This window comes from Rattus norvegicus, chromosome 5, assembly GCF_021556685.1.
Source record: "Rattus norvegicus strain SHRSP/BbbUtx chromosome 5, alternate assembly SHRSP_T2T, whole genome shotgun sequence".
In the NCBI taxonomy this organism is placed as follows: domain Eukaryota; kingdom Metazoa; phylum Chordata; class Mammalia; order Rodentia; family Muridae; genus Rattus; species Rattus norvegicus.
The window spans coordinates 28032265-28058186 of NC_141538.1; the positions used below are offsets into that span (position 1 = coordinate 28032265).

At 43.7% G+C, this 25922-nt stretch overlaps 1 protein-coding gene across 9 annotated transcripts in view; it reads right to left on the reverse strand.

The window, feature by feature from the left end:
- Asph (aspartate-beta-hydroxylase) overlaps positions 1–25922 on the reverse strand; it is a 212298-nt gene that overhangs the window by 127690 nt on the left and 58686 nt on the right. For 7 of the 9 annotated variants that reach the window (XM_087548654.1, XM_087548656.1, XM_087548655.1 and 4 more), the window contains 10 exons: positions 23365–23457; positions 20738–20812; positions 16695–16808; positions 14933–14965; positions 14229–14285; positions 12669–12713; positions 12212–12244; positions 8851–8889; positions 8185–8220; positions 2845–2889 (listed from right to left, as the gene is read on the reverse strand). In XM_087548654.1, the coding sequence (XP_087404780.1) occupies positions 2845–2889; positions 8185–8220; positions 8851–8889; positions 12212–12244; positions 12669–12713; positions 14229–14285; positions 14933–14965; positions 16695–16808; positions 20738–20812; positions 23365–23457 (570 nt within the window). The remainder of the gene's footprint in view (positions 1–2844; positions 2890–8184; positions 8221–8850; positions 8890–12211; positions 12245–12668; positions 12714–14228; positions 14286–14932; positions 14966–16694; positions 16809–20737; positions 20813–23364; positions 23458–25922) is intronic. The other 2 variants (XM_087548657.1, XM_087548658.1) reach the window with 1 other exon arrangement.

A 25922-nucleotide genomic window follows, 5' to 3' on the forward strand; every position in this document is an offset into this window, starting at 1 on the left:
GACAGAAACTTTATGGAGTCACTTAATTCACAAAGTCTTGAGTATTGTTTGTCAATACTCTAAAGAACTGTATAATGACTCCTTCATAAGTCATTCTATTGGTGCTAAGTGTATGTGCGGATCCATGCTCTGAAATGACAAGAAATACACCGGATGACTTCAAATAAAAATAACAGTTTAAGGAGAAAGATTAAAAGTTGTTTTTTTTTTAAAAAGGTAAATACTTAAGTAAATCAATTAAAAATATCTGACATTCGAAATATTTAATTTCTAATATCAGAATGATCGTTTCTTAAGACTGATTTCTGTCAGACACCACAAAGCACTAACACATTTACAGAGGGAGTGACTGTTACATCGTTAAGACAACTTTGCTTTATGCCAGTCTTTCACATCCACAGTCCTATGTGACAAACCAAGGAGGACTGAAAAAGGCATGGAGGAGCGTGGTCAGTCTAACTTATCACACTCAGAAAGCTCCAGACACTTCCGTCAGCTCCATGACCTTCACGCACGTGAAATGTTCTAGAAAACATCAGGATTGTAGGTTCTAGACTCACCCTGTGATGTTCAATTGCACGTCTGCTAGTTATCTCTGGGGTCTCAGGAAGGCCACTGCCTTGCCATATCCCAGTCTCCTCACATGTAAAACGGACACACCAGCAAGCTTCTTCAGTGTGGCTAACTATTAGGATAGTCCATGAAATGTCCTAAAAACCCACCGACCTAATTACGATGAGCTGTTTCCTACCTTGTGACTACTTCTATGGCAGTAAGGTCTCATGGGATTAACACTGTATGTCACCAGGAACATTAGTAAGCAGGACTTAGATCCTAGTCTTGGAATGACCCAGGAAGGAAAAAAACAGCATTCTGCAGAAGTCCTCCAGTTCTGCTTTCCCGTGAAGGGTTCTAGTGTGGGGGACAGGCCTGATGGCTGGCTATGTTCCCACAGTTCTACATCAGACAAGCAACACTTTGGCAAAAGCAATCAACTGACTGAACCAAGATATCATTAGCATAGGTTGGTTATCTCCCTGTTCAATTACGTAATATGAATTGGAATGTGAAGTGATACTAAGTCCCAGATTCAGGAAGTGAGAAAGACCAGTGTGAAGGCCTGGCAATGACTGATGTTGACTCTGAGCCCCACACTTTCCTGTAGCAAAGACAAATCACAGCCATGCGGAGGGTCTAGGGAGCTTCTAGAAACCCACTTACAGGACCCAACTCTTGATTAGTTCGTTCAGAGTCCCAGCTCCTCTTGCTCTACCTGGCAGATCAAGCTAATTAACTCCTGAGCAGAAACAGCCCACATCCACCATTAACTGAGACTTAACATCATACTGGGAACTCTGCCACAGATCACACTTTTACTTTGATGTGCTTTATTGAGGTTGGTAAGTTTCTCACTTTACAAGTTACCTTGCTCCACTACCCTGGTAACCACTTGGTATTTTATGTTTATGTGCCAAAATAATTAGGGCATCAGTTCATAGGAAACTGAAATAAAGGCACAGACATTTACAGGCCCAATTTCTTTCACTGTGGTTAGGTCAACGACAAACTAAAAGGTATAGATGACAACTAGAAAAACACTCTGAAAATTCATTGTTTCTAAGGTTATTTCTCAAATACTTTTCTTGAAATGCCTATGATCATCAAAATGTTAATTTTATAACCTGCTCTGTCTGTCAGTGTCAAGTAGTGTTCAACGAGAAGCAGAAAGCCAACAAAAGTTTCGGCTTCCCTATGTGCCTTTTTTTTCTGAATAACAGAACATACATTGTTCTATATTCATCCTGTGAACTCCTCCATGGATACCTCCTCCCATTCACACTGTGATGCCAATGACCCGGGCCTCAAATGTAAATGTTCCTGCATATTAACTAGCATACGAGAACAGGGTCTCAGCACTTCCAAAACTTAAAACATCCCATCCACCATATGAAGACACACTAAAACATAATATACTCATGAGTTTACCCATTGGATAGTCTTTATTCTGCAAGTCGCTATTCAATTCTTTTTGACAGGTACAATTACTCCTAACAAAAACCTATGGCCATCATACACATCACCGCTAAAGATCTGCATTATACACAATCTGACAGGGAGTAAAGACTGAGCCCAGAGGACACAAATAGAAAAATACAGAACTTACAAGAAATGTGAATGGAGAAGAGATGTAAGGGAAAAATCTGGTAAAAACATTATTTTGCCCCCTGCCTATGCCAGTCTGACCACCATAGTTGTCACCTCTGTCTACACCAATGTGACCACGATATCTGTCACCTCTGAAAAGCCCTTGAAAGTAGCAGTCTTGGCTCAAGGGCCACTCTCACTCTCCAAATTCACTGGTGACAGGGGCGGCAGTGGGCTCTATGTAGTGGCTAAGGAAGGATGTGGGGTTCTGAGCAGCCCTCCACAGGCTGGGCAGATAGAGGACGATGTCGAAAGACACCATTTCACTTTCACCCCAGACAACCATTTCTATACCCGCCATCACACACCCTGCTAACCCAAAAAAGGAAAAAGAAAATCCCACAAGTCCATAATTCCACATTCCATTCCCACCAGCATCTGCACTGGCAAGCTCATACAGACTGTTGCTAGACACCTCTGAAACTCTACACAACAGGCATGCATTAGTCTGAACAAGGGGCGTGTTTCCCATGACTCTGTCACACCATTAAAACACAAACATCTTTCTTTTTAGGTACGGAGATAGCCTGCAACTTTTTATCCACTGAAGTTCTGTCTCATAAGGCCGGCTTAACACCAACACTATTTTAAATTTAAACGAAAGAGCAAAACGCACTGGATTCTAGGGAAATGTCATACCTGGTGGTGTGTCTTGCTGTTCTTCCACGGAGGCGACATTTATTTCTAAAATTAAACAGAGGAAAAATCCATTATATGTGGCAGATTACGGCCGAGGTAATCATTTGCAGAGAATTCACCTATGATTGCCATGAGTGCAATTAGGCATTGATACCACGACAACAAAAGAATTAGCTACGGTGGGGCAAGGCTGCACACTTCTCGGTCATTTGCAAAGCAGGTTCAGGATGGGACCTGCCTAAGAGTCCTATAAGGGAGATGGGCACTATGGCCTTGGTTTTCCCCATGGAATCATAACAGACTCCATAAGAAAGTGGGGAAAGACCAGCTGAGCACCTTGTTTCTTTTCTTTTTCTTTTTTTTTTTTATTCATTTATTATATATAAGTACACTGTAGCTGTCTTCAGATACACCAGAAGAGGGCATCGGATCTCTTTACAGATGGTTGTGAGCCACCATGTGGTTGCTGGGAATTGCACTCAGGACCTCTGGAAGAATAGTCGGGTGCTCTTAACCGCTGAGCCACCTCTTCAGCCCACCTTGTTTCTTTTATAGAGAATCAGCCACTAAAACATTGTCATTACTCTCTTTGGGGCAGTGGGCCAGATCAGGACCTTGAGTGTGTGTGTGCATGGAGTCTCCTTACCACTGCTGAATGACACTCTGCCTGCTTCTGCTTAAAAACTCTTCCTCATACTTGTAACACTAAATAACATTTTTTAAAAAAAAAAAATTAAGTTGTAAAAGAATGCTGAAATCAAACAGCGTGCTCAGAAAAAGTTGTTTCGGAAAACAATAATCTTCAAGATGAATCTGCATTTTATTTTTATGTCTTGGGTGCTATGCCCTGTGTTCGGTAAAACATCTGAGGCCATTTAACAAAATCAATGAAGCCCCCAAATCCTTGAGCTCCAAATGCCACCAATCCCTGAGCTCAAAATCCCACCAATCCCTGGCATGAAAACTCATCCATCCTGAGCTGGAAATCCCACCCATCATTACCCTGGAAAATTCTACCCACAAGAAGCCCCGTATAAAGCCCACCTTCTGCTCAGTTGTGGCTTCTAGCCTGAGCAGAGCCAGCCATTCTACCATGTCTCTCTTACTAAATCTCTTGTGACAGGTCGGTTGTGCAATTTGACTTGTGGAATTCCTTGGGTCCTGACTGCTAGGATACCTTTCCCAAGAGCTCTGCGACACTTTCATTAGAGAGACCCTCCCCCTCAGAGCTGTCACACTCACACACTGAATCCAGAACCTTTCACTCCAGCATGAGCAACCGCTGAGTCCTCCACCCAAGAGCATCGGATATCCTAAAGTGACTTGAAGATGTGGATGTGAACTTGAGCTGGTTTTCTTTCCTTTGCGCTTCATTTTGAGGTGGCTACAGAGGCAGAAGGCATAGCCAGCCAATCAGAATCCCTCTGTAAATCACCTCACATACTAGTTTCAAACCTGGTGATCCACTTAACACTACCTTAGACTGTTAGTTTTCACTCCCTATGAATTGTCACCAGATGTGAGTGGCACACACCTCTGATTCCAGTGCTGGGAAGGCAGAGGCAGGAGGATCTTTGTGACTTGGGGCCAGTCTAGTTCATATACCTTGGGTTATATAGTGAGACCATACCTCCGTAAAAAAACAAAATAACCGAAAGATAGAGAACATTAATTTTTCAAGTTCTTTTTAATGCTCAAAATAGTGATATGTCTTCCTTATTCATTTTTGTGCTTGGTATAACTTATTTTTAATTATACAAATTGTGCTCAAAATAGAATATTAGATTTATTTTACACAAAAGGAAACAGAAGACTGGCTATAATCCCAAATCCCGGCACTGTTCCTTCCTGCAAGAAGTTTGCCAGGAGTTCCAGGCCAGCCTGGACTATATAGAAAAATTAGTGTTTAAAAATAAGTATTTCCTACTTACCTTAAACTTTGAGCTAATTCTATTCTGGGAAACTCATTCAACAAACTCATCGGAAAATTTTATCAAATTTTATCAATATATGATACATTTGGATTCGTGGTTTTAAATGTAAAACACCTGATTAATCCTAACAACACAACCAAAAAGTGGTATCTATTTCATTTGCATAGCTTACTTTAACTTATTCCAGAACTTTCTTTTTTCCTAAAATTTCCTTAGATGGTTTAATTTTACATGAGAACCAGTGAATACTGAAAGGCACCAAGATCAAAAATAAAATCGAAACTTAATGAAAAGTTTAATACATATAAATGTGCAAGAGTGGAGACCCCAAACCGTGGTAACACTACTAACCCGAAAGAGGGAATTCAACTGACGTTAAATTCAGGCAGAAACTCTGACAGAACACTATTAGGCATTTACGATTTCTCAAAACTAATCAGATGATAATCCAATCAATGGTAATTTTAAATTCAGCAGATGTAACAGTTACTGAGATTTTTCTGCTGATAGGAAACCTTCGCCTCCGCTGGGCCCCTTTCTAGTTCTCCAACATTGGCCTTCCTGACTTCTACAGAGACACAATATATAAAGGTCCACGTGAGAGGGCGAGATGCCTTTAGTCCCAGCACTCGGGAAACAAGGGCAGGCAGATCTCTGTGAGGCTAGCCCGGTCTACAAGGTGAGTACAGTAGAGCCAAGGCTATTACCCAGAGAAACTCTGTCTTAGAAAAAATATCCACATGAGAGAAAAGAAAAATAGGTGTCCTTCTGGGCCTAGGTTTCCACACTGGTCTCTTCCAGGTCCATCCATTTTCCTGCTAACTGCATAATGCTTTGCTATAAAGAAAAAATGGAATTCGTCCAAGATTTTTAGAAGCCACTTCACTGAAAACTGCTTTCAAGCCCACCAATGACTCCGAGTCATGCCACCTCGAGCCAATCTGGAATTTGTTTCTATTTATTATCTGCAGTGAGTATAAGCATCTTCGCAGACCGGGAAGACAGCAGCAACAACAGATCTTCTGGGGGAACCTGGATTTTACATAGAACATCCTGATGGGCTGTCAACTGTGGATGGGTATACTGAAAAACATGGCTAGTGGGATCCTGTCATCTGAGACTGTCTGGACCAGACAACTGTCCAAGGGCCACAGAGAGAACAGCACACTGGGAGCATTAGGATGTGGGGATTGGTTGTAGAACAGAGAAGAGAACTCAATAACCCTGTATTGTTTTTCTGAAATTCCAAGAATATACTGATAGAACCAGTTATATAGCCAGGGAAGACTGGAAGGAGGCACACAAAGGGGACAAACTCCCTCTTTGCCATTACAGTCCAGCAAGGGTTGTAGACAAGGCTCTCAGCCCTGCTGACCACCAGAGAGTCTAACGTATTCGCAAAATGTCTGAACATTCTTAGAAAAGAGCCATGTCTCCAAGACTGGAAGTGTGCATATGGTGACTATGATGGTTATTTATGATTGGACCTGGGATTAACTAAGAGGCGGTGCTATGGGCTTGATTAACCCAGGCAAGATTAATGAAGGGGTAAGACTCTTCCACAGACAGGTCGAACCTTCCGCAGCAATTAGACGGACAGACGTTGCTGAAAGAAGAGTGGTGTCTCCTGCTGTCACGTGAGAGCAGCTACCCCACTACCGCTTACCATCCAAAGTCATCAGAACCCAGCCTGTTTGACCTTCTGTGTGGACTGAAGACCAGCAGCTGTCTGGGAATCCTCAGGCCTTCATCAGCACCTCGGGACTGGGGAGGCATACAGCGTTGTATACTGAACAGTTACCAGGTCCTCAGGTTTTCCTGCATTCAGCCAGTCATTGTTAGGCTACGTAGCCCTAATCTGATAAGCCAAACTAACAAAGAGCCTTTTGTAATATAATAATATAGAGTCATGGTATAAGTTCTGCTCCTCTAAAGAACCCTGACTAATACAACGATGTCAATTATTTTCTTTTTTCTTTTTTCTTTTTTTTTTGGTTCTTTTTTTTTTTTTTTTTCGGAGCTGGGGACCGAACCCAGGGCCTTGCGCTTCCTAGGTAAGCGCTCTACCACTGAGCTAAATCCCCAGCCCCGTCAATTATTTTCAAGTAAGGAAGGCTCTATAAAATTCTCCCTAAGTGTTTCGGCTTTCTCTTTTCTAATGCTCATTGACTCGGAGATATTCAAGATATTGAAGGGTGGAGAGGAAATCTCAGTGTAACTAACCATCACTGGTACCTGAAGACAACTCCGATCTGAATTCAGGAGGTACACAGGGCCTGTGCAGGTATGTGCACAGGAAAGAAAATCTAGTCACCAGCCCCTCACACACGTTTCCTCAAATCACTCTTCCATACAGTCTGTCAAACCAGGCTCAAAAGCACACAGCACAGATCGGCGGCAATATGCTCACCCAAGCTGGAGGCTCTACTTCCAGCCTGACAGAAAATGTAAATTCAAAACTCTAGAGTACTTCCTCAAGGAAATATCTCCTCTGGTAGCCCTCTGATGAGAACACAAGCATACCCACACAGGGAGCTAGAGAACCCGAGAGAAGAGGGCACAGAGCTGGGATCACCCAGCCCTAGACATCCTCCCAGGTTTTGCACATTATTTGTTTAAAAAAATAAAAAAAGCACAGTCAGCTTTGCCCTGTCTGCTTCTGAGTGTCTACGGTGAAAATCAACAGAAACGACCCATATGAAGCATCCTCTAACAGAATTCTAAGAATTGTCGATCTGTTTGCGCTGAAATATGGCTACTTAGCAAGGCCTAAGCAGATACTTTCACTCTTCACAAAATAGTCCTTCCTCTCCAAGAAAATCTATCAACTACCCGAAACAAGCCATAACTGCATTTTTTTCCCTCTCGCATCTAAAAGACATCACGGACCATGTGACCTCCAGCCCATCTCCACCCAGAGTAACCCTTTCTCACCAGTCTTCTCTGCAGTGGTCACTGACTCATAAACAAGGGTGGCCTAGCACCCGCACCCATTTCTCTCACAGTGGCCTGTTTCTGTCACTGTCTTTGCACTCCTCCCTTATTACATCCGCCCATTGGAATGGAGGCCTCACAGATCCCTGTCAGCTTTATTCGCCAGCACTGCCTGCCCCCCGTCCTGGGTAATCACAGATTAGGACACAGAATCTGAATAAACTGCCCTACTTCAGTATAGAATATAAGACCATCTCTTAAAAATAAACTAACAGCCAGGCATGGAGGAGCACGCCTTTAATCCCATCGCTGGGAAGCAGAGGCAGGCAGATCTCTGTAAGTTCCAGGCCAGTCTGGTCTTTGAAGCGAGTTCCAGGACAGCCAGGGCTACACAGAAACTGCCTCAAAAACAAACAAACAACAAACAGACAAACAAAACAAAGACAACAACAACAACAAAAAAAGCCCTTACCTTCTGAAATGATGTTGGAATCATCAATGGCATTATCTAAAAGAATAAATAAAGCAAGCGGATTGCATTAACTCTCCTCCACCTAGGGCAGTGGTTCTCAACCGTCCTAATGCTGACCCTTTAATACAGCTCCTCGTGCCGCTGTGACCCCCCCACCACATAATTAGTTTCATTGCTACTTCCTGATATAATTTTGGTGCTATCATGAATTGTAATGTAAATATCTGTATTTTGATGGTTTTCAGTGACCCCTGCGAAAGGGTCATTTGACATCACAAGGGCGTCACAAACCATAGTTTGAGAACCAATGGCTTAGATACCTGACGTGGCTAATATCCACTCAGAAAGTGAAAGGTAGGCTGGGAAACTCCCATAAAGAGTCTTTATTTATACTACGAAAGCAACTTTAATTCTAAATTGTATTCAAAAGTTTAATCTTTTAATCCTGCTGATCTAAAATATTGCATAAATATAAAATTTATAGTTCATTACAGGCTGCAAATGCTGTGCTGTTTTATACAAGGGCCTAGAATATCTCAGATTTTAATATCTGTTGGCCATCCTAGCACCAACCTCACGGTAGAAACCCTGTTTGACAATTCCCAAATACCTATTTCCTATGTCTCTTTGTTCCACAGCTATGTAGTTACCACAGGAAAAACTCACCTGAAATTTCTATTCTTTCATTTTCTGAAGGTTCATATACTATGAAGTAAATAGAAAACAGAAATCATGTAGCACCAAGTAACAATAAAAGCAGACATTGTACTACAGGTTTGGCCTTATTTCATTTATAAACATTTTAAGCCCGAGGCTTACTAACAATGTAGACTACCAAGCAGGGATGGGAGAAATCTGGCTAAAAGCTATAAAACAAACTGGCTCGGCTCCCATTTTAGCCACTGGGTAGCCATGGGAGATGGTAATTTCATGTTTTCCTTCCCTCATAGGGGGAAGCATAAGTTCCTCCCACAATCATTGTTACCAAGATTCACTGATTAATTGACATGGATTCTCCGTTTCTTATTTTCCAGTCTGTGTGAGCTCTCCCCTGCTAATTATCCCAGGATCCCAGTTGTACCAGGAAGCCTTCAGTTTGCATAGTCATTGGGATGGAGACAAACACCCCCCCACCCCCCACCCCCCCACCCCCACTGGTACCCTCTTAGCAGGAACTGGCTGACAGGACCTTTAATTTACCATGGTAACCAGGGCCCAGGGGACTGGTGCTTCTGTGCTTTGAGCGAGGGCTGGTGTCCCCATGGCCCTTCCCCCACGCCCAGCAGCAGGAAATTTTCTCAGTCAACTGACATCCTAAAATGCTTTTAGTGTCTGGTACACCAAAAACAAACCTTCTGGTCTGCCTCAATGGCGATATATCTTACCACAATGTATTATAGCACAGTGGCACACCCACAAAGAGCTGTTTTTAAATACTGACTATCTTTTAGACATTACTTTTGGTATTAGAGTACAGTTATATCAGTGGGCAGTTAGCATTTAAACACGTACAAATGAACTTCTGCAGACCTCAGGAGCAGACAGCTTTCCTCGGCCAGACTGCCTTTGCCCTGCTTTTTCTACTTCAGATTTCTTCAGTAAGTGACACTCCTCTCCTCTCCTCATCCCACTCCCATCAGTGTCTGAAAAGGAACCCCATGAGAAGGGTGGGGACTCTGCCTTACAGGGGCTCTCAGCAACAGGTCTCTCTCCAACCCCTGCCCTGGGTGTCTAGGGCTCCCTTTCCTCCTCAGTCTTCCCAATCGGCCCAGTTCTTTCCTCAGCAGGCAGCAGAAGTGTGGACCCTCAGAGCCAGGACCTACCCCTGAGCCCACCATTCCTCACGTTTCAGGAGTCACAGTCTGGCTCCAATTACCAGCTAGAGCCCAAGAATCCTGCAGAGGACTGGACTCCACTGCAAGCTGAACACCATCAAATGGCTTCTCTGGTCTCACCTCTTGGGTGACTCAAAGAGCTCCCACTACCAGTTTGTAAGAAAGTGGGCCCAAGGTCTCTCTCTGCCTCCCCAACATCTATCAAGCCAGCAGAGGAGTCAGAGTTCCCGGCATCATGTTCTCCCTCTCGCCATCTACATACACGCAGCAAAACCTAACAATTCTACCCTCCAGATATTTCTCACCACCCTCCCTCCGCCTTTACTGCCACTACCCTGGTTTCCTGGCATAAACTGCCACCATTGTCATCCAACCTGTCCACTGAAACACTCGTTAAGCGATGAAGAATGCTGATTTGACTTCTCAGTGGCCCTGTTGAACATGATGTTCTTGACCTCACCTTCGCATGGACCAAAGGGCCATCTTAGCTCCATTCCTCTTTCTCCCCAGAGAATCCATAAACAGACATTGCCAACCATCCTTATCTCCAGGCCTGTCAACTATAACAGAAAGCTACACTGGAATTACTGGCTAATTTCTTCTTCCTGCTACGTCACCGGGTCCATGATGATGCCAAACCCACAGTCCTTCACTTCAGCTGCTGCAGTCACCTGTGCTGGACACAGACAAGTGACATAGAAATAAGTAACTCGCTGTGCCCTCACTTCCTACACTGTGCACCATAGCCTTGATGCTTTGGGGTGAAAAGGTGGCTCTTGTTCGGCCAAACCAAGTGTCCACCAGATTCTGGAATTTGATGTCAAATGTGCATGATATTTCTCCCAAAGTTTCTACCTGCTATAGCTTCACTTGCATATACAGTAGGGAGACGCTAAGCTGCTAAGCTTCCTACCAGATCCTGATGTCCCTTTAGGTCAGGGCATAGTCATTACCCCTTGTTAAAATTTCAAAATAACATTTAGTATTAATCCTGGGCCTATGAAAACTATTGCCATTAAGTCTGATAGCTAATGTAACTCTTTGACGTTTGATTTTCAAGTCCTCTACAGCTTGTCTGAACAACGCAGATCAACCATGTTATATGTTTAAAAAAAAAAATCACGACGTGATTGGAAAAATGAAGAAAATTATATCTTAGCTCTAGAAATAACTTTTGATGAATAAATTTCTATTTGCTCCTTCAAATTCAAGAATAAAAATTTAAATGTTATCTCAGTGGCCAAGGTCTTTCAGATTTTTAAAAATTATATATAAGGACAACGTGGGCTTATCATTTATACCCCACTAGAAATGTTGATTATAGATAGTGATCGTGATATGTCCCCAAATCTTAAGCACATACATACAAATTACCCTGTCAGACGCATGCACAGACACTGCCAGCTCTCAGGGAGCTGTAACTTTGGGAAGTAGGGCCCCTACAGCCACACTTCATAGATCTGAATTTCAATGCTGTGATGGACTAGAGCACAGCAGGTCTTTACACTGAGATGAATCCCATCTCCTTCTCTCAGCCTTCTTCCTTCTACTCAGCTGTTCTCAGCTGACTTCTGTCTTCACACTGTGGTCCCGAGGTGTTCGAAGAAAAACATCATATCACGGACTCTATTTCTTACTCATAAAATCTCGAGCAACATATCTATCTTCTCCAACCTGACTTCTTTTGCCCAGTAAACAGGAAAAACATAGTCTATTTCCTGGAATTTAAGAAACCGTGCTGGAGATGTCTAGAGTCAAGAGTAGTTGACTAAAGTTTATTACCTAAAGGCCAGTCTGCCCTATCCCCAGCCAACCAGCAACTGGACTTGCAGCCAGAAATCAGCTCTAGGTCTTCCCCAACAGGACAAAATATCATTGCAAGTCACAGCCATGAGAGGACTAGTTTGTAGAAAGGAACTCTACGGAAGAGGCTGTTCATTGATATTTTAGTCAAGAGGAATGACTACTAAATGATATTAATGTTTTAAACAGCTTGTAATTGCAACTTGCAGAAAATAAGGTATCATCTAGGCAGTGACCAGATTTACAAGTAAATTCTTTTAAGATGGTTGGTCTTTTGAATGCCACATGATAATTGCAGCTTAAAAAACAATTCTCTACATTTGATATTTAAAAGAATAGATTCATTTTTAAACAAATGAGTGGCTGAGGGTTAGGAAATATTTACAAACCTGGTTCATCATAGTCTTCATGTCTTACTTCCTCTGCAAAAAAAGAAAAAAGAAAACGGAGATTTAAAACAAAATAAGTATTAAACAAAATATTAAAGCTGTATAACTAAAGGAAAAAGAAACAAATATTTAAAATCTTTTCCTAAATACAGTTCTCTAACTAACATTACAGTTACAAATGTGTGTCTGTTCCAAAGGGATGAATGTAAAAGAAGGAAACTGATTTTCATAGAAGTTCCTCCTAGGAATCTATAAAGCGTAAGCATTAGGGGTCAGTGGCCTGCTCTGTTAGTGGGGCTGCCAGTAGGAGGTGAGGCAGAAGCTCATAATATTCTGTTAATAAATAAAAACCCACTAAAGTTGCATCCTTTCTTTAAAAGAAAAAGCCACCAAATAAAGGCTGTGACCCAGAAGAGTACCCCATGATTTAGAGTGACTGACAACGCTCTTATAATACCTGCGTGCTGCTGCAACCCATCGTCTGTCACTGCTTCACCGTGATCTAAAAGGAAAAGAGGGGGAGTTGGCAAAGAGCAAACAGCATGCACCAGGTCACAGACGCCTTTGTAAAAGTGTCAGGAATTCATTCTGAGAGAGATACTGTTAAAATGTCCTAAAGGCTCCAGCATTGGAAACTTTGGCCCACATCAATGGAACTACTGACTGTTAATTGGATCAATCATAAAGTGTTAACCCCATCGATGGATTAATCCCTCAGTGCATCCCTAGGACTTAGTGACTTACTGGAGGAAATGGGTCATTGTAGCACTGTGCGGTAAGTCTCTGAGTACACATTGCTCTCCCCTCCTTGTTGCTTCTTGCACGGCTACCATGACGTGAGTAGCCTCACACTGCCATGTGCTCCTGCCGCATAGCATGCGGCTCTGCCTCAGGTTCAAAGCAACGGCATTAGCAAACCCAAAACATGGTTCTGGGCTAGGAAGTGGTATCATGGTAAATGCTTGCCTAGTATTTAGGTGTCCCTCGGTTTGAACCCCAGCATCGCCATCAAAAACAACAACAATAATGATAAAAATCTAATTCTATGAGCTAAGAGCAGTCTCCCCTGCTTGGTTGGATCCTGCTATCCCACTATACCTGAGGGAATCTAAATGTATACGATAGGGACACCCGCACACTTCTGTTTGCTGCTACCCTCTTTACAACAGCTAAGTCATGGGATCAGCCTGGGTATCCTCCAACAAGTGCCTGGATACAGACAATGTGGTACACATAAAGACCCATGCTTTAATGTAGCCATAAAGAGCACCACCATGTCATTTGAAGTAAGTGGCTTGAAGTGAAGCTCACTAAGGGAAGTAAGCTAAAATTGGAAAGACAAACCTGATTCTCTCATATGGGAACCATATGCTAAAGGGGAGGAAGGGGAGGAGAAGGCAAGGGGAAGAAAGGAAAAGGAAACAAGACGAAACACAAAAGCAGAAGGGGACTATAAAAAGGAAAGGAAGCAGAATGGTGGGTAGTTGGAGAAGGTAGACAGTAGGGTGTGTGTAAATGCATAACATACTCTGGACCGATGTATGAAACATCACAAAGGAAGCTGTTATGCTACAAAACTGAAAAACCTTCCGTCCTTTCAAAATTACCTCTCTGTTACTTCTTTCCCAGCAATGAAAACTAACACACACACTACCATTCTCTTTTAATAAAATTTAACATGGAAAAGGTCCCACGAGCTGCAGTCTAGCTGCAAAGACGGTAAAGAGCAGGGGTGAGGGTTTGTACCCCTCCTGACAGCGTGACATCACACTCACTTCCACTCCTGGTATAACAGACAATCCCAGTCACGGTTTAAGGAACACTTCCTTTTCTCTCCCTTTTCCTTGTCATGTTAAATGATATGCATAAAGCTCAGCGGCCTAGGAAATATGAACGACTGTAAGAATTATTAAGTGACCTCTGTGGGAATCACAGTCAACCATTTACCCTGACTGGAGCCTTCCTTAGTCACAACCTCCAACAGGAATATACACTGATGATTTTAATATCTACATACCTGAGCTTTCCTGTTCACTCATCACCTCTTCCGCATCGTTGGGATGGTTCTGCGATGCTACAAATTAGGAAAGGGTCATTTAAAATGTCTCAAACAAGCTTATATATCATACCTAAAATCCACCACGTTCAGCACTGCTTTGCTTTTGTTTACTTTTCCTTTTCTTTCTCTTGCTTTGCTTGAGACAGGTCTTACTTTATAGCCCAGACTGGCTTCAAACTCATGGCAATTCTCTCACCTCAGCCCGCCAGATGCTGTGGGTACTGGGATTATAAGTGTGGGGCACCATGCCCAGCGTGGGTTCCTTGCTGCTGTTGTTGGTACTGATATTGTTGTGGTGGTGGTGGCAGTATTGGTGGTGTGTGTGTGTGTGTGTGTGTGTGTGTGTGTGTGTGTGTGTGTGTGTGTGTTTTGACAAGGTCTCACTATATAACCCAGGGGAGTTTTGAACTATATAAGTAAGACATTAAAGGTATATATCATCAAAACCCAAAACAGTTCCCTTGTATATTTTGACAGAGTAATTCCACTACTTGGGATTTATATTCAGGGGATGAATATAAACAAAACATAAATAACATTATTAGCTATATGTCATTTGATACATTAGGTATTTTTAAAAATGAATAAATAACATTTTATTTTTACCTCATGAGGCTGCTAGAAGATTCACTCTAACTAATAAAGACTAATAAAAATCTCACCTGTCTCTTCCACATGATAACTATCCTCGGTGTCTGGAAAACAAACATTGGGTTGATATTACTACTCTCATATGTAGTATATGGGTAGGTAATATGTCTATATGAATATTTTGAATGATAATTCAGGTAAGTCCAATGCATTTCATTGATTTTATTAAGAAACTTTTAAAATAAAGATGAACATACCAATAAGTATCTATCGTTTTCTCGGAACACTCTACATCACAACATTCTCTTACGGTATCCACTCAACAATACTACAGTGTTGACACACACCAAAATCCCAGGCAAATGGAGAAGGCAACTCATGCAGTGACCCACAGGGACAAGGGCTGAACCCCGGAGAGGTGCAGATGGCTAATCCATTTCACATGCCGCGGTGGCACTGTATTCACTAGCTCTGTCCCGCCACTCTCTAAAGCGCATGTCTACAGAGGAAAACGTGAAGAAGACCAGGAGTGGGGCCATACGCTCACAGAGAAAAGCGAAGGCCGCCTTTTTAAGTTGCTGCTGGTTGGTTTTGTTACTTTCTTTTCAGACAAAAGTTTCGCTAGGTGGCTGCTGCTGGCATGGAACTGTCTACTGAGACCAAGGTGGCTTAGAACCCGAGCACCACCTGCCTCTGGCTCCTGAGCACTGGGACTAAAAGCATGCGCCACACTCCTGCAATGGGCCAACTATTAATCTGCTTTATCAAAGATTACATTAGAAAATAAGGTTTTTTTTTCCAACTTACAGACTTCTTAGAAGTGTTTCTTCCTACCGGGAGCTGAACCTCCTAACCTTATTGATAGTAAACCGTCCTGCTTCATGTGGCTTGCAATTTGCTGGATACACAGCAGCTCAGTAAAAATTCCGAGCCACCGTAAACCACGCCGAGCCATCTTAGCCAAAGACGAAAGGATAAACGTGATGTATGAAAATGGAGACACGGGTGCTTGAGCATCCTTGCCCAGAAATGAGAAGCATGTTGCTGTACAAGCGATAAGTCTGAAGGTGTGCTATGTGCATTCCTGACACTTGGGTGGATGTCATCGCCCATCAGTGCTATCGAGTTTCTACGCAGAATGCCTCTCCTTCTCTAAGCCCACTTGAATGACCTCTCGTGTACCAATTAGGAGCTGTCTGCTACTAGAGAGACTTCCCAGCATAGTGTGCCAGCCGCCAACAGGCTTTGCTCTTCTGTGACTTGTAGTTTTTACAATTATTTATCAGCTGGTTCTGTAAACAGAGGTTCATGGAAACAAAGCACGTTTATACTCAATCAATTACAGTTGATGACTGTCTCTGTACTGGTAATTGTAGCTGAGTGTTCTAGAAGCTAGTGAATTCTCTTCTACATAAAAATACTTGATACCTGACTATTTAAAACAACTGTCCGGGGACTTGTGCTATGGAAGGTACAGACTGCGCTGTGTGCAGTCGGGCAGACGGTGCTGTTGGAACAAAAGCCAGAGACAGAGTGCAAGTACAGTTCATCCTGACTTGAACTTCATCTAACACACCACACCAAGGTGAGGCAACACAGGAAAACTGTCTGCACTTACTATTATCCGAAACCCACTTACTAATGAGTTTCCTTCAGGCTTTAAAACAAATCAGGGATCAGTTTGCTTTAGAGAACACTTTATTCCCTCTGAAGCATTCAGCTTCATCCTCAAAATACTTAGATGAAATTAAATATTGTTCTTAAAGAAATTTTAGAAAGATTTTAATAATTACACCATAAACTATCAACTAGTCTACAACAAATGTGGTCTACCTTCATGAACTGTCCCAGGTTCCAGGGCCTCAAATCTGTCATCGCTGTCAGTGGCCGTGAGGAAGTCCTCAACCTCTGACTGTGGCTCTCCTGCTGGTCCATCTGCTTCGAGGTCTTCAATAAGGAGAAATGCAGTGACCAAGGGGAACAGTAAGGACCCACAGAGGCAGCCACCCATGAGCCTCTGTCATTGTCCCCTCTAAAGCTATTTTCTCACTCTGGCCAGTGCCAGTGTGTCTGAAAGTCACTTCTTATTACAATGGGGACACCTGGAGGACAGGCATCTCACCATGTTGCTCATACTGAATACTAGACAGGTAGGACTATGACTAGCCAATGGAGGTGCTCCTCAATGAACAAATAGATTAAATTATAATTACTAATGCACACATCTCTTTTATAATCACTGCGTCAGAAAAAAAAAAAAGGTGACATGGAGACCTTTTTTTCAGAACTGTCAAATTCCATGTAGCAACTACAATTGACAACTCAAATGCTTTAATGTGGAGAGCAGCTGGCTGCATTCTCCTTAATCACATTGCTACAGCCCAGAAACTCCTCACATTGTGCTTCCGAGCTGACCTGCGCTTAGCGTTTTAGTTGGCAGAGATGGAAAGCTAATTGCTGAATTTGTTTTTAGTATATGCTGAGTGAATCTGAGTGAATCTGTGACATTATTCCATTTCAATACAGTTGGGACTGTGACCTTGCTCTAAAATTACCCCACAATGACATGGCTTCTTTTTCTAAGATTTCATTTTGTAAACAATGCTTCAACAGAACCAGAGTGGGCTGGACTAGGCTGCATTTGGGAGTCTGGAGCCTCGGGAGGCAGCAGGAGGCAGGCTCTTTATGCCGGCTGTGTTGAGTGTAGACAATTACCTACTCCGTGCTTGAGATTCCCTTCCATATAATTCCCAATTATCTCTTCATAGCATTGATAAGAGGATGAAAATAGTTAGACACATGCCTGCCACGTCCAAAGTATCTAGCTGTGGTCACCACCACTATGATTACCACAGAAGTAGGACTCTTCCTACTGCTAGTGAACCACCCCCGTGGCCACAGGAAGCCCTCCTTAGTTATTCCGCAGCGTGTGCCATGGTCATGTTGGGTTTCACTGGATCACACTGACCTATTTGTGTAGATACTTTTACAGAAGTTGCTCTTTTTAGCTACAGTTTTGCTTTCTCTGGTTCTGCAGTTTCATTTGTCTAGGGCTAGCCATCATATGAAGCCTGAGAATACCAGGAATAAAGAGGTCATAAGTTTTGAAATATGTTCAACTCCTACTAATAAACTCCCTCTTCACCTCTCTCCATCCCACTAGACATATGAATCACCCTGTGGTCCAAGCTCATCGGCACTGCATTCTCAACCTGCCCATGAGCCATCTAGCAGCCATATTTAACTTAATAACGGCACCAAAGCACAGGAATGGTGACGTTGGCTATGCCAAGGGATAGCACCCATACAGTGTTTTTATAATTGACTTTTAAAGAAGAAAAGAAGAAGAAAGGAAGAAGGAACCCAAGAGAGTGAACGAGATTTGAGATAGCCACAAAATCTTCATGTTGAGGAAGAATGGTGCTCATTTTGCTATTGTACCTTTAACAGAAGAAATTACACTCAAGGTATATGATAAAGATGAGGGCGGGGTTCAGCAAAAGGATGGGATTCGGTACTATTTTTGTTTTCACAGATTACAAGCGTTCTCGGAGAGCAGCAGGAAGATGGCCAGAATCTGCTTCCCATCTCTCCTCACCGCCTGCTCTGGAGTCCTTCTCCTTTTAGCTCTGCTGCAACTCAGTAAACCATCCACCAGTCCACAGCAGACCATCCACCCAGTCCACAGCAGACCATCCACCAGTCCACAGCAGACCGTCCACCCAGTCCACAGCAGACCATCCACCAGTCCACAGCAGACCGTCCACCCAGTCCACAGCAGACCATCCACCCAGTCCACACACACCATCCACCCAGTCCACAGCAGACCGTCCACCCAGTCCACACACACCATCCACCCAGTCCACAGCAGACCGTCCACCCAGTCCACAGCACACCATCCACCCAGTCCACAGCAGACCGTCCACCCAGTCCACAGCACACCATCCACCCAGTCCACAGCAGACCGTCCACCCAGTCCACAGCAGACCGTCCACGAGTCCACAGCAGACCATCCACCCAGTCCACAGCAGACCGTCCACCCAGTCCACACACACCATCCACCCAGTCCACAGCAGACCATCCACCCAGTCCACAGCACACCATCCACTCAGTCCACACACACCATCCACCCAGTCCACAGCAGACCGTCCACCCAGTCCACAGTACACCATCCACCCAGTCCACAGCACACCATCCACCCAGTCCACAGCACACCATCTACCCAGTCCACACACACCATCCACCAGTCCACACACACCATCCACGAGTCCAATTGCTGGGAACGGTGGAACTCCGCTGAGTAAGTGCTCCTCCCTCTCCCTTTATCCCATCCAGAGAAGTTCTGTGATTTCCGTCACTGCTCGTCAGCACTGCTGTTCAGTGAACAATGCTCCGAGTGGAGAAGCCATGAAAACACTGTCCAGTGACTTTGAGGCTACGGCTAAGCCAGGGTCAGCCATCTGTGAGGTAAAGAAAGCACATCCTGGACTCCCTCCACTGGGCGCTGCCAGCCCTCCATGCTATTGCACTTTCCCTGGACAGCTGATGCTGTTATACAGCTCTAAAGCAGGAGGGACCGTGCTCAAGGCACACAGCTAATACATGGCAGGTGCAGTACAGCAGTGAGGTTCATGACAATAGACCCAAGGAGGCCAGGCTCAGTCTGATGAGGTGTGAAGATGAGGTAGGAAGGAGAAATACCCAAGCAGATGGCACCGCAGATGCCAAGGCCCCAGGGCAGGTAAGAGAAATTATTATTACAGGAGACAGTCAGCTGTGCAAGAGGCTGTGTGGAAACGCCTAACCGACAAGGCCACACCCAACACAGCACAGAGAGGGCAGAAACACATCTAAACAAATGCCATGACAGGAAGTGACAGACACAACTGAGGAACAAGAGTCAGAACGTGTGTGAAGAGCAATTTGGACAGGGCTAGCAGCAGGGCTAGAAGCGGGAAGAAATCATAGAAAACACATGGAGTTTTAACTTGAGCCACTACAGACCCGGCAAAGACATTAATGAGCATATGAAAAGCTCAAGTGAGAGCAGTTGGCTTAGGGAAGAGCTAATGAGGAGCTGAGAGACTGCTCGGGGAAGGAGAACCTGTGCTAGGCACAGCTCCAGGCTGAGTCATCACGGCATACCCAAATGGAACTGTAACTGGGCGTAGTACAACTTCTAAAAAGTCACTGGTGACACGCACAGGAGTAGCAACACTTAAGTGATGTCTGACGCCATGGACCACCTGTGTAACTGCCTAAGCAGAGAATCTCTCTAAGGATATAAGACAGAACCCAGAGAGTGAGGCAGGGAACTTGGCTGGGGGATAGACTTCTTTCCTCTCCAGTTAGCTCGTCACCACAGCCTTAGCCCCTGGACCAGTCTGACAAGTACCTGCTAAACTTTCCACTCTTCTGCTCCCCCACCCTTGCACAACTGACTTTCATGAGCCATGCTGACTTTAAGTTTGGTCTCTCTGACGCACACAGGCATTGATGATGGCTCCCAAGGATGGAGGACCACTGTAAGACAAGCAGCCAGAGCCCGCTGGCCTGTGTTGGTCACTCCACTCTGACTCTCCATTTATTCTTATATTTTTGGTTGTGAGCCTAGCCTTTAACGGCTGAGCCATCTCTCCAGCCCGACTCTCCATTTATTCTTGATAGAACCCAGGCCTTGAATTATTTACGTTCACTTATTCATATGATTTTCAAATTAAAAGGTGTCCGTAAAACTCCTTCACAGTGAGGTAGGGTTTTGAAAAGTATAGCCAGTGCTCCCCGTCGAAGGAATACTTAGTCTATAACTACTTGGAATGTAGTTATAGAAACCCAACTATTTTAGGAACTTGTGTAAAACAGAATTGAATTCATACCGTGGTCTGTGTGTACTGATTCCTGGAGAAGGGACTGAATTTGTTCTTTTACTTCATCTTCAACATTCTGGGCTTCTAAAACAATTACAAATCATAAATAAATAAATAAATAAATAAATAAATAAATAAATAAATAAATAAATCTGAAGTATTAATAGGAAATTCCAATACTTAAATATGGCATTGACACACATTGACTACATTTAGCTAAGAGGCTCTGTATTTTTCTACCCACATGCTATTGAGTCCCCTACATCAGCAAACATAGATACTTAAAATTGGTCTTATTTGTAAACATTGAGACTTTTCAGAAGACTTTTAAAGAAAGAAACTAATTCGGGCATAAAGGTCTTTCTTTCAGAAATAGTCTGAGAGAAAATGCTTTCAACTTTTAATTAATAAAATTTCCACTCATGTTAGAAGCAAAGGCAAGCTTTCCATAAAGAGGGGTACTGGAAAGACAAAATTTAATACACACTAAACCATGCTCTGAACTCCTGACAGGAGGAAGATCACCATTGGTGGTGTGAGGACCCAAGTGAGTAGGGCTGGTCGACACAAATATGAACCTTAGATGATAATGAATATTGTATCAGCTTCAGAACAATGGATCTGGAAGCCAGATGCCCAGACTCAAATAACAATGACTTAAAAGTGGTCATCAACGATGACATTCCCACAGCACTATAGCACTTATCGGATTATAGGATATACCCCCGACACTGCACAGCAAGCTGTTTCCACAAGACTGTTGCAGGTTGGTGAATAACAGCGCTAGACTTCATCGTGGTATCATCAGTGGCTCATGCGGGAGCTACAGAGATCTCCAGTGACAGAACAAACAAATTTAGCGTTCAGGCAGGGGAAGGGTTTCACACGCTATGCTAGTCACTTACTAAAAACTTCTAGAGCACAAAGATCTTATATTTCTGCTTCGCTAGTCATCCACATTGATATCCTGACGTAATTACAATGGTCCCCAATCTCTACTCTTGCTTCTGTCTTAACTGGGCCATTTCACAAATGCTGGGAAAGCATCCAATGCACCACAGGAAGGTCTCTAGCCAAGGTGTGGGGATGCCCTGCTCCCATGAGGCCACAGGAAGGTTTCTAGTGGGGGTGTGGGGAATCTCTGCTCCTGTGTTTGGCTTCTTACTGATTCTGATGCCGCCATGGATTGAGAACTACAAATGGGCTCCTCCACACTTTCCCAGACTCGTCTGTGACCAGTGCCTGTTTTGAACGAGGCAAGCACTCCCTGCCACTTCATTTCTGATTCTATACATGACCTCCTTCCCCCTTGGAGATGGAGCAGGGGCAGAAGATGGGCTACAACACATTAAAGAACGAACAGAAAATAAAGTAAGAAGGCAATGCTGTCTTGTGCGTTCTTTCAAGTGTGGTCGCTATGATGAAGGGAGGGAGTCGGGGGAGGTGGCATTAGGAGGGCACCCAGGGCTTCATTTTACTGCATTTTATGAGAGATCAGTAGCTGTGTTTGTGAAACACGAAAGCTGGAGAAGAAGAAGCACTAAAGTGTCAACAAGAGAACAGCTGAGAGAGCAGAATGCAGGCTGGAAGGGATACTGCTGAGAGGTTGGGAAGAATGGGGCTGATAGTACATGGGTGAGCGCCCAGAGTTAGCCAAGAAGATGAATAATTCTAATAACCACAGGAAGAATGGAGAGCACATGGTGCATCTCAGACCCATTACCTGCTCAAGAACTAATTTTTCAACTACAAATTCATTTAGTACAAAGAAAAATGTTACGTGTCAAATTCAAGTACTTAAATTAAAAAACCTTTTTAAAAATTATTACGGATTCTGGAGCCATATACTAATTTCACAGGCATGGAAGGGGTACAATGAATTCTCCTAAGGTTCTGAAGTGAACACATAATAAAACGTAGACTAACGTATCATTCCTTAAAGGAACGAAGGGAAGAAAACTAAATAGTGTTCTCCAGCACAACGTGGGTGGTGTTTTGTTTCCAATAAAGTGTCGTATCCGGCATTTCCAATAGGTGGCGCAATGAAACCAATTTTCTTAAGTATTGCGGCAAAGAGCAGAAGCTCATATTCTCTAATTACTATGCCACAATCAGAAAATGATGGTGGCAGGCTAAAATTTTATGTGTCAATTTATTAAAATACCTCAGCATTTTTGATCTATGAGTCAAAGTCCCTTTATGGTGATCTATGAAGCCACCAGAGGCAGAAACAGCATGGCAAGAGGCTTTGGGCATAGATTGGGGGGGGGGGGGCGCTTAGCTCTTCATTCTGCTGGAACCATTCATGTGGCAGACATCAGAGGCTGTGTCCGGTCTGTGTGTGTCTTTACTTTGGATATAATAAGGGGAGAGTTGAAAATAGAGTCAGGACACATTTGGCTTCCGTTGCTCTGAACTGCATGGCCATGGGTTATGGACAACAATAGTTTGTACCTTGGAATTTTGATTACAAATTTCACACTTTTTTTTTACTACGAGATTATTTATTATAATTCCAGAAAAGAACAAATGGTAGCTCGTTTTAAAAATGATGCGAACAACTGGGTAAGTCATGACTTTGTAACTGCAAAGATACCTCCGGACCAAGCAGCCCTGAAGTGTTCAGGCACACTTACCTGCCCCCTCAGGGGCCTGCTCCTCCAGCTCGGCCTGTGTCTCTGCCTCCTCCGGTGGAAATGTCCTCTCGGAAGTAGATCTTTCTTTAAGGCCTGCATTTTTTTATTCACAGGGTTAACTAAGTAAGACTCCATTAAAAAAAAATCATCTTTATACTTTAAATCATAAAAATAACTTTCAAGCATTTGATTGGGACAAGTTTTAGATGCTTTCCAGTGCTGTCTAAAACTGAGGAAAGGTCTCTTTTATCTCACAAGCGTCTTCCGTGTACCTTTTCTAAAGGGTATTCATAGATATTCACAACATATAACCACGTCTAGCATTGCCCAAAAGAAGATCAGTGTGAGTCCAAGCTCCTCTCCTGTTTAAGAGGATGCATATCCCCTAAGTCAGGGCTCAGTGCCCAGCAGAAGAAAGCACGAGACACGCACAAACTGGGCTGTGCACACTCCCGACTTGCCCTCACTTTCCACAGGTAACGCTTGATTCTTCAGGGAATACTAGAGTCTTAAACAAATCACATGTAACTGATGAGAAGTTTCACAAAGTACCACCTAGAGGCAACAATATTATTTCTCTGGAGCTAAAAGGTATCAAAAACTCCCTGCCTTAAAAAGCACAGAAAGCAGGGCAGTGGTGGGGCAGGGCTTTAATCCCACCCAGTACTTGGGAGGCAGAGGCAGGTGGAGCTCTATGAGTTCAAGGTCAGCCTGGTCTACAGAGCAATTCCTGAACAAGTGGCAGGACTACATCATTGAAAAAAAAAAAAAACAGAGCAAATTAATATTAATATAAACTTTAGACAAAATAAGCCACACTGAAATGGCTTTATTAGACCAGGGAGATGCTCTCGCCCTGTACAGTTCTGTTTCACAAAACCAGACATAAATAGCACATGTGACTAATTCAGACTAAAAGGAAGGGGGTTTTTTTTGTTGTTGTTGTTTGTTTTTGTTAAAGCTGGATTCATTTATTGAGAAGTACAAATGACAAAAGGGTTAGGGCTGGAATTTGAAATGAATATTTAAAGTTATATTGTGAAATGTAATGTGTTTGCTGTCTAGTCCCTGTGGCTACACATAACAAAATTAAAAGGAACCCGTTTAGGTTTCGAGAGACACAATACGCAAAGAGGCAGCTTTCTGTAACTCAACTGGGAGTCGTTTGTCATTTCAACCCAAAGGATAAAAAGAATGGAAAATTCCACAAAAGAAATGACACACTTACAAACAGCTGGTCATGCTGTACCCAGATTCACACTAGTTTGCGCTCTCTCGCTCTCTCTCTCTCTCTCTCTCTCTCTCTCTCTCTCCCCCTCTCTCTCCCTCCCTCCCTCCTTTTCTCCCACCATCCCTCCCTCCCTCTCTCTCTCCCTCTCTCCCTCCCTCCCTCTCTTTCTGTCTCACTCTCCCTCCCTCTCTCCCTCCCTCTCCCTTTCTCTCTCTCTCTCCCTCTCTCCCTCTCCCTTTCTCTCTCCCTCCCTCCCTCTCCCTCTCCCTCTCTCTCTCTCTCTCCCTCCCTCCCTCTCTGTCTCTCCCTCTCCCTCTCCCTCCCTCCCTCCCTTCCTCTCTCTCTCTCTCCCTCCATCCCTCCCCCCTCCTCTCTCTTCCTACCATCTAACTTAACTTGTAGAGCAGATGCAGGCTGGCTTGCTCCCAGCCCCCACCTTGGCCTCAGACAGCCACTCAGCTCAGAGGCAGGCCTCTTCCAGATGAGACATCCAGAGCCAAGGGACCACTGTCTGTCTGACTGCTCCTGAGTCTTGAGGACCTCCTGCAGTGCTGCCTTCCACTGCAGCTACTTACTGACACCGAGGTGTGGAAGGAACAACACAGAGGGCAGAAACTAGTGAGGCTCCTAGGTGGAAGAGAAGCTATGGAGAGAAGCTGTGTCAGGAGGGTAACAGAAGGAAAGGGGCTCAGCGACTGGACCTCCATAGACTTCTAAAGGTCAGAAGAGCAGGGCCGGGAGCTACACTTCAATCCTCGGGCAACGGAAGAGCAAACTGAGAAGCTTGAGTCAGTGGGGCAGGAAAGGAAAGCAGGGTTTAAACGCAGAGATGCCCTAGGATACTACGTCTCTTCCATCCCAGAGGGATGAATCACCTTTCCTAAGAATTACACTGCTCTTCGGTATCCAGGGAGGATTAGAGCAAGAACTTACAGGACACCAAAGGCCAAAGATGTTCAAATCCCTATTCACTTCCCTATACACTTCCTCCTGCACACTTCTTGTCATCTCTAGTTACTAACCATACCCAACACAATAGAAATTCTAAATAAATTTAAAACCTAAGACTTTAAAAAAATTACTTAGTCTTCATGTACTAGTACTGTGGTGTAAAGGCTGGGAAAAATGCCGATCTCACTTTTCCAGGTTCCTCTAGCTACTGTCACTTGTGAAGAATTGGTGCCAAGACAAGCCACTGCTCAATACATCCCGAGAAAAGGGCTAACAAGCACATGAAACCTGACAAATAACCCGAGAATTCAATATACCAGAACGGTATCGATCAAGTTTCTTCTTGTTCCCGCCTTGTACAGTCAGTAAATACAGG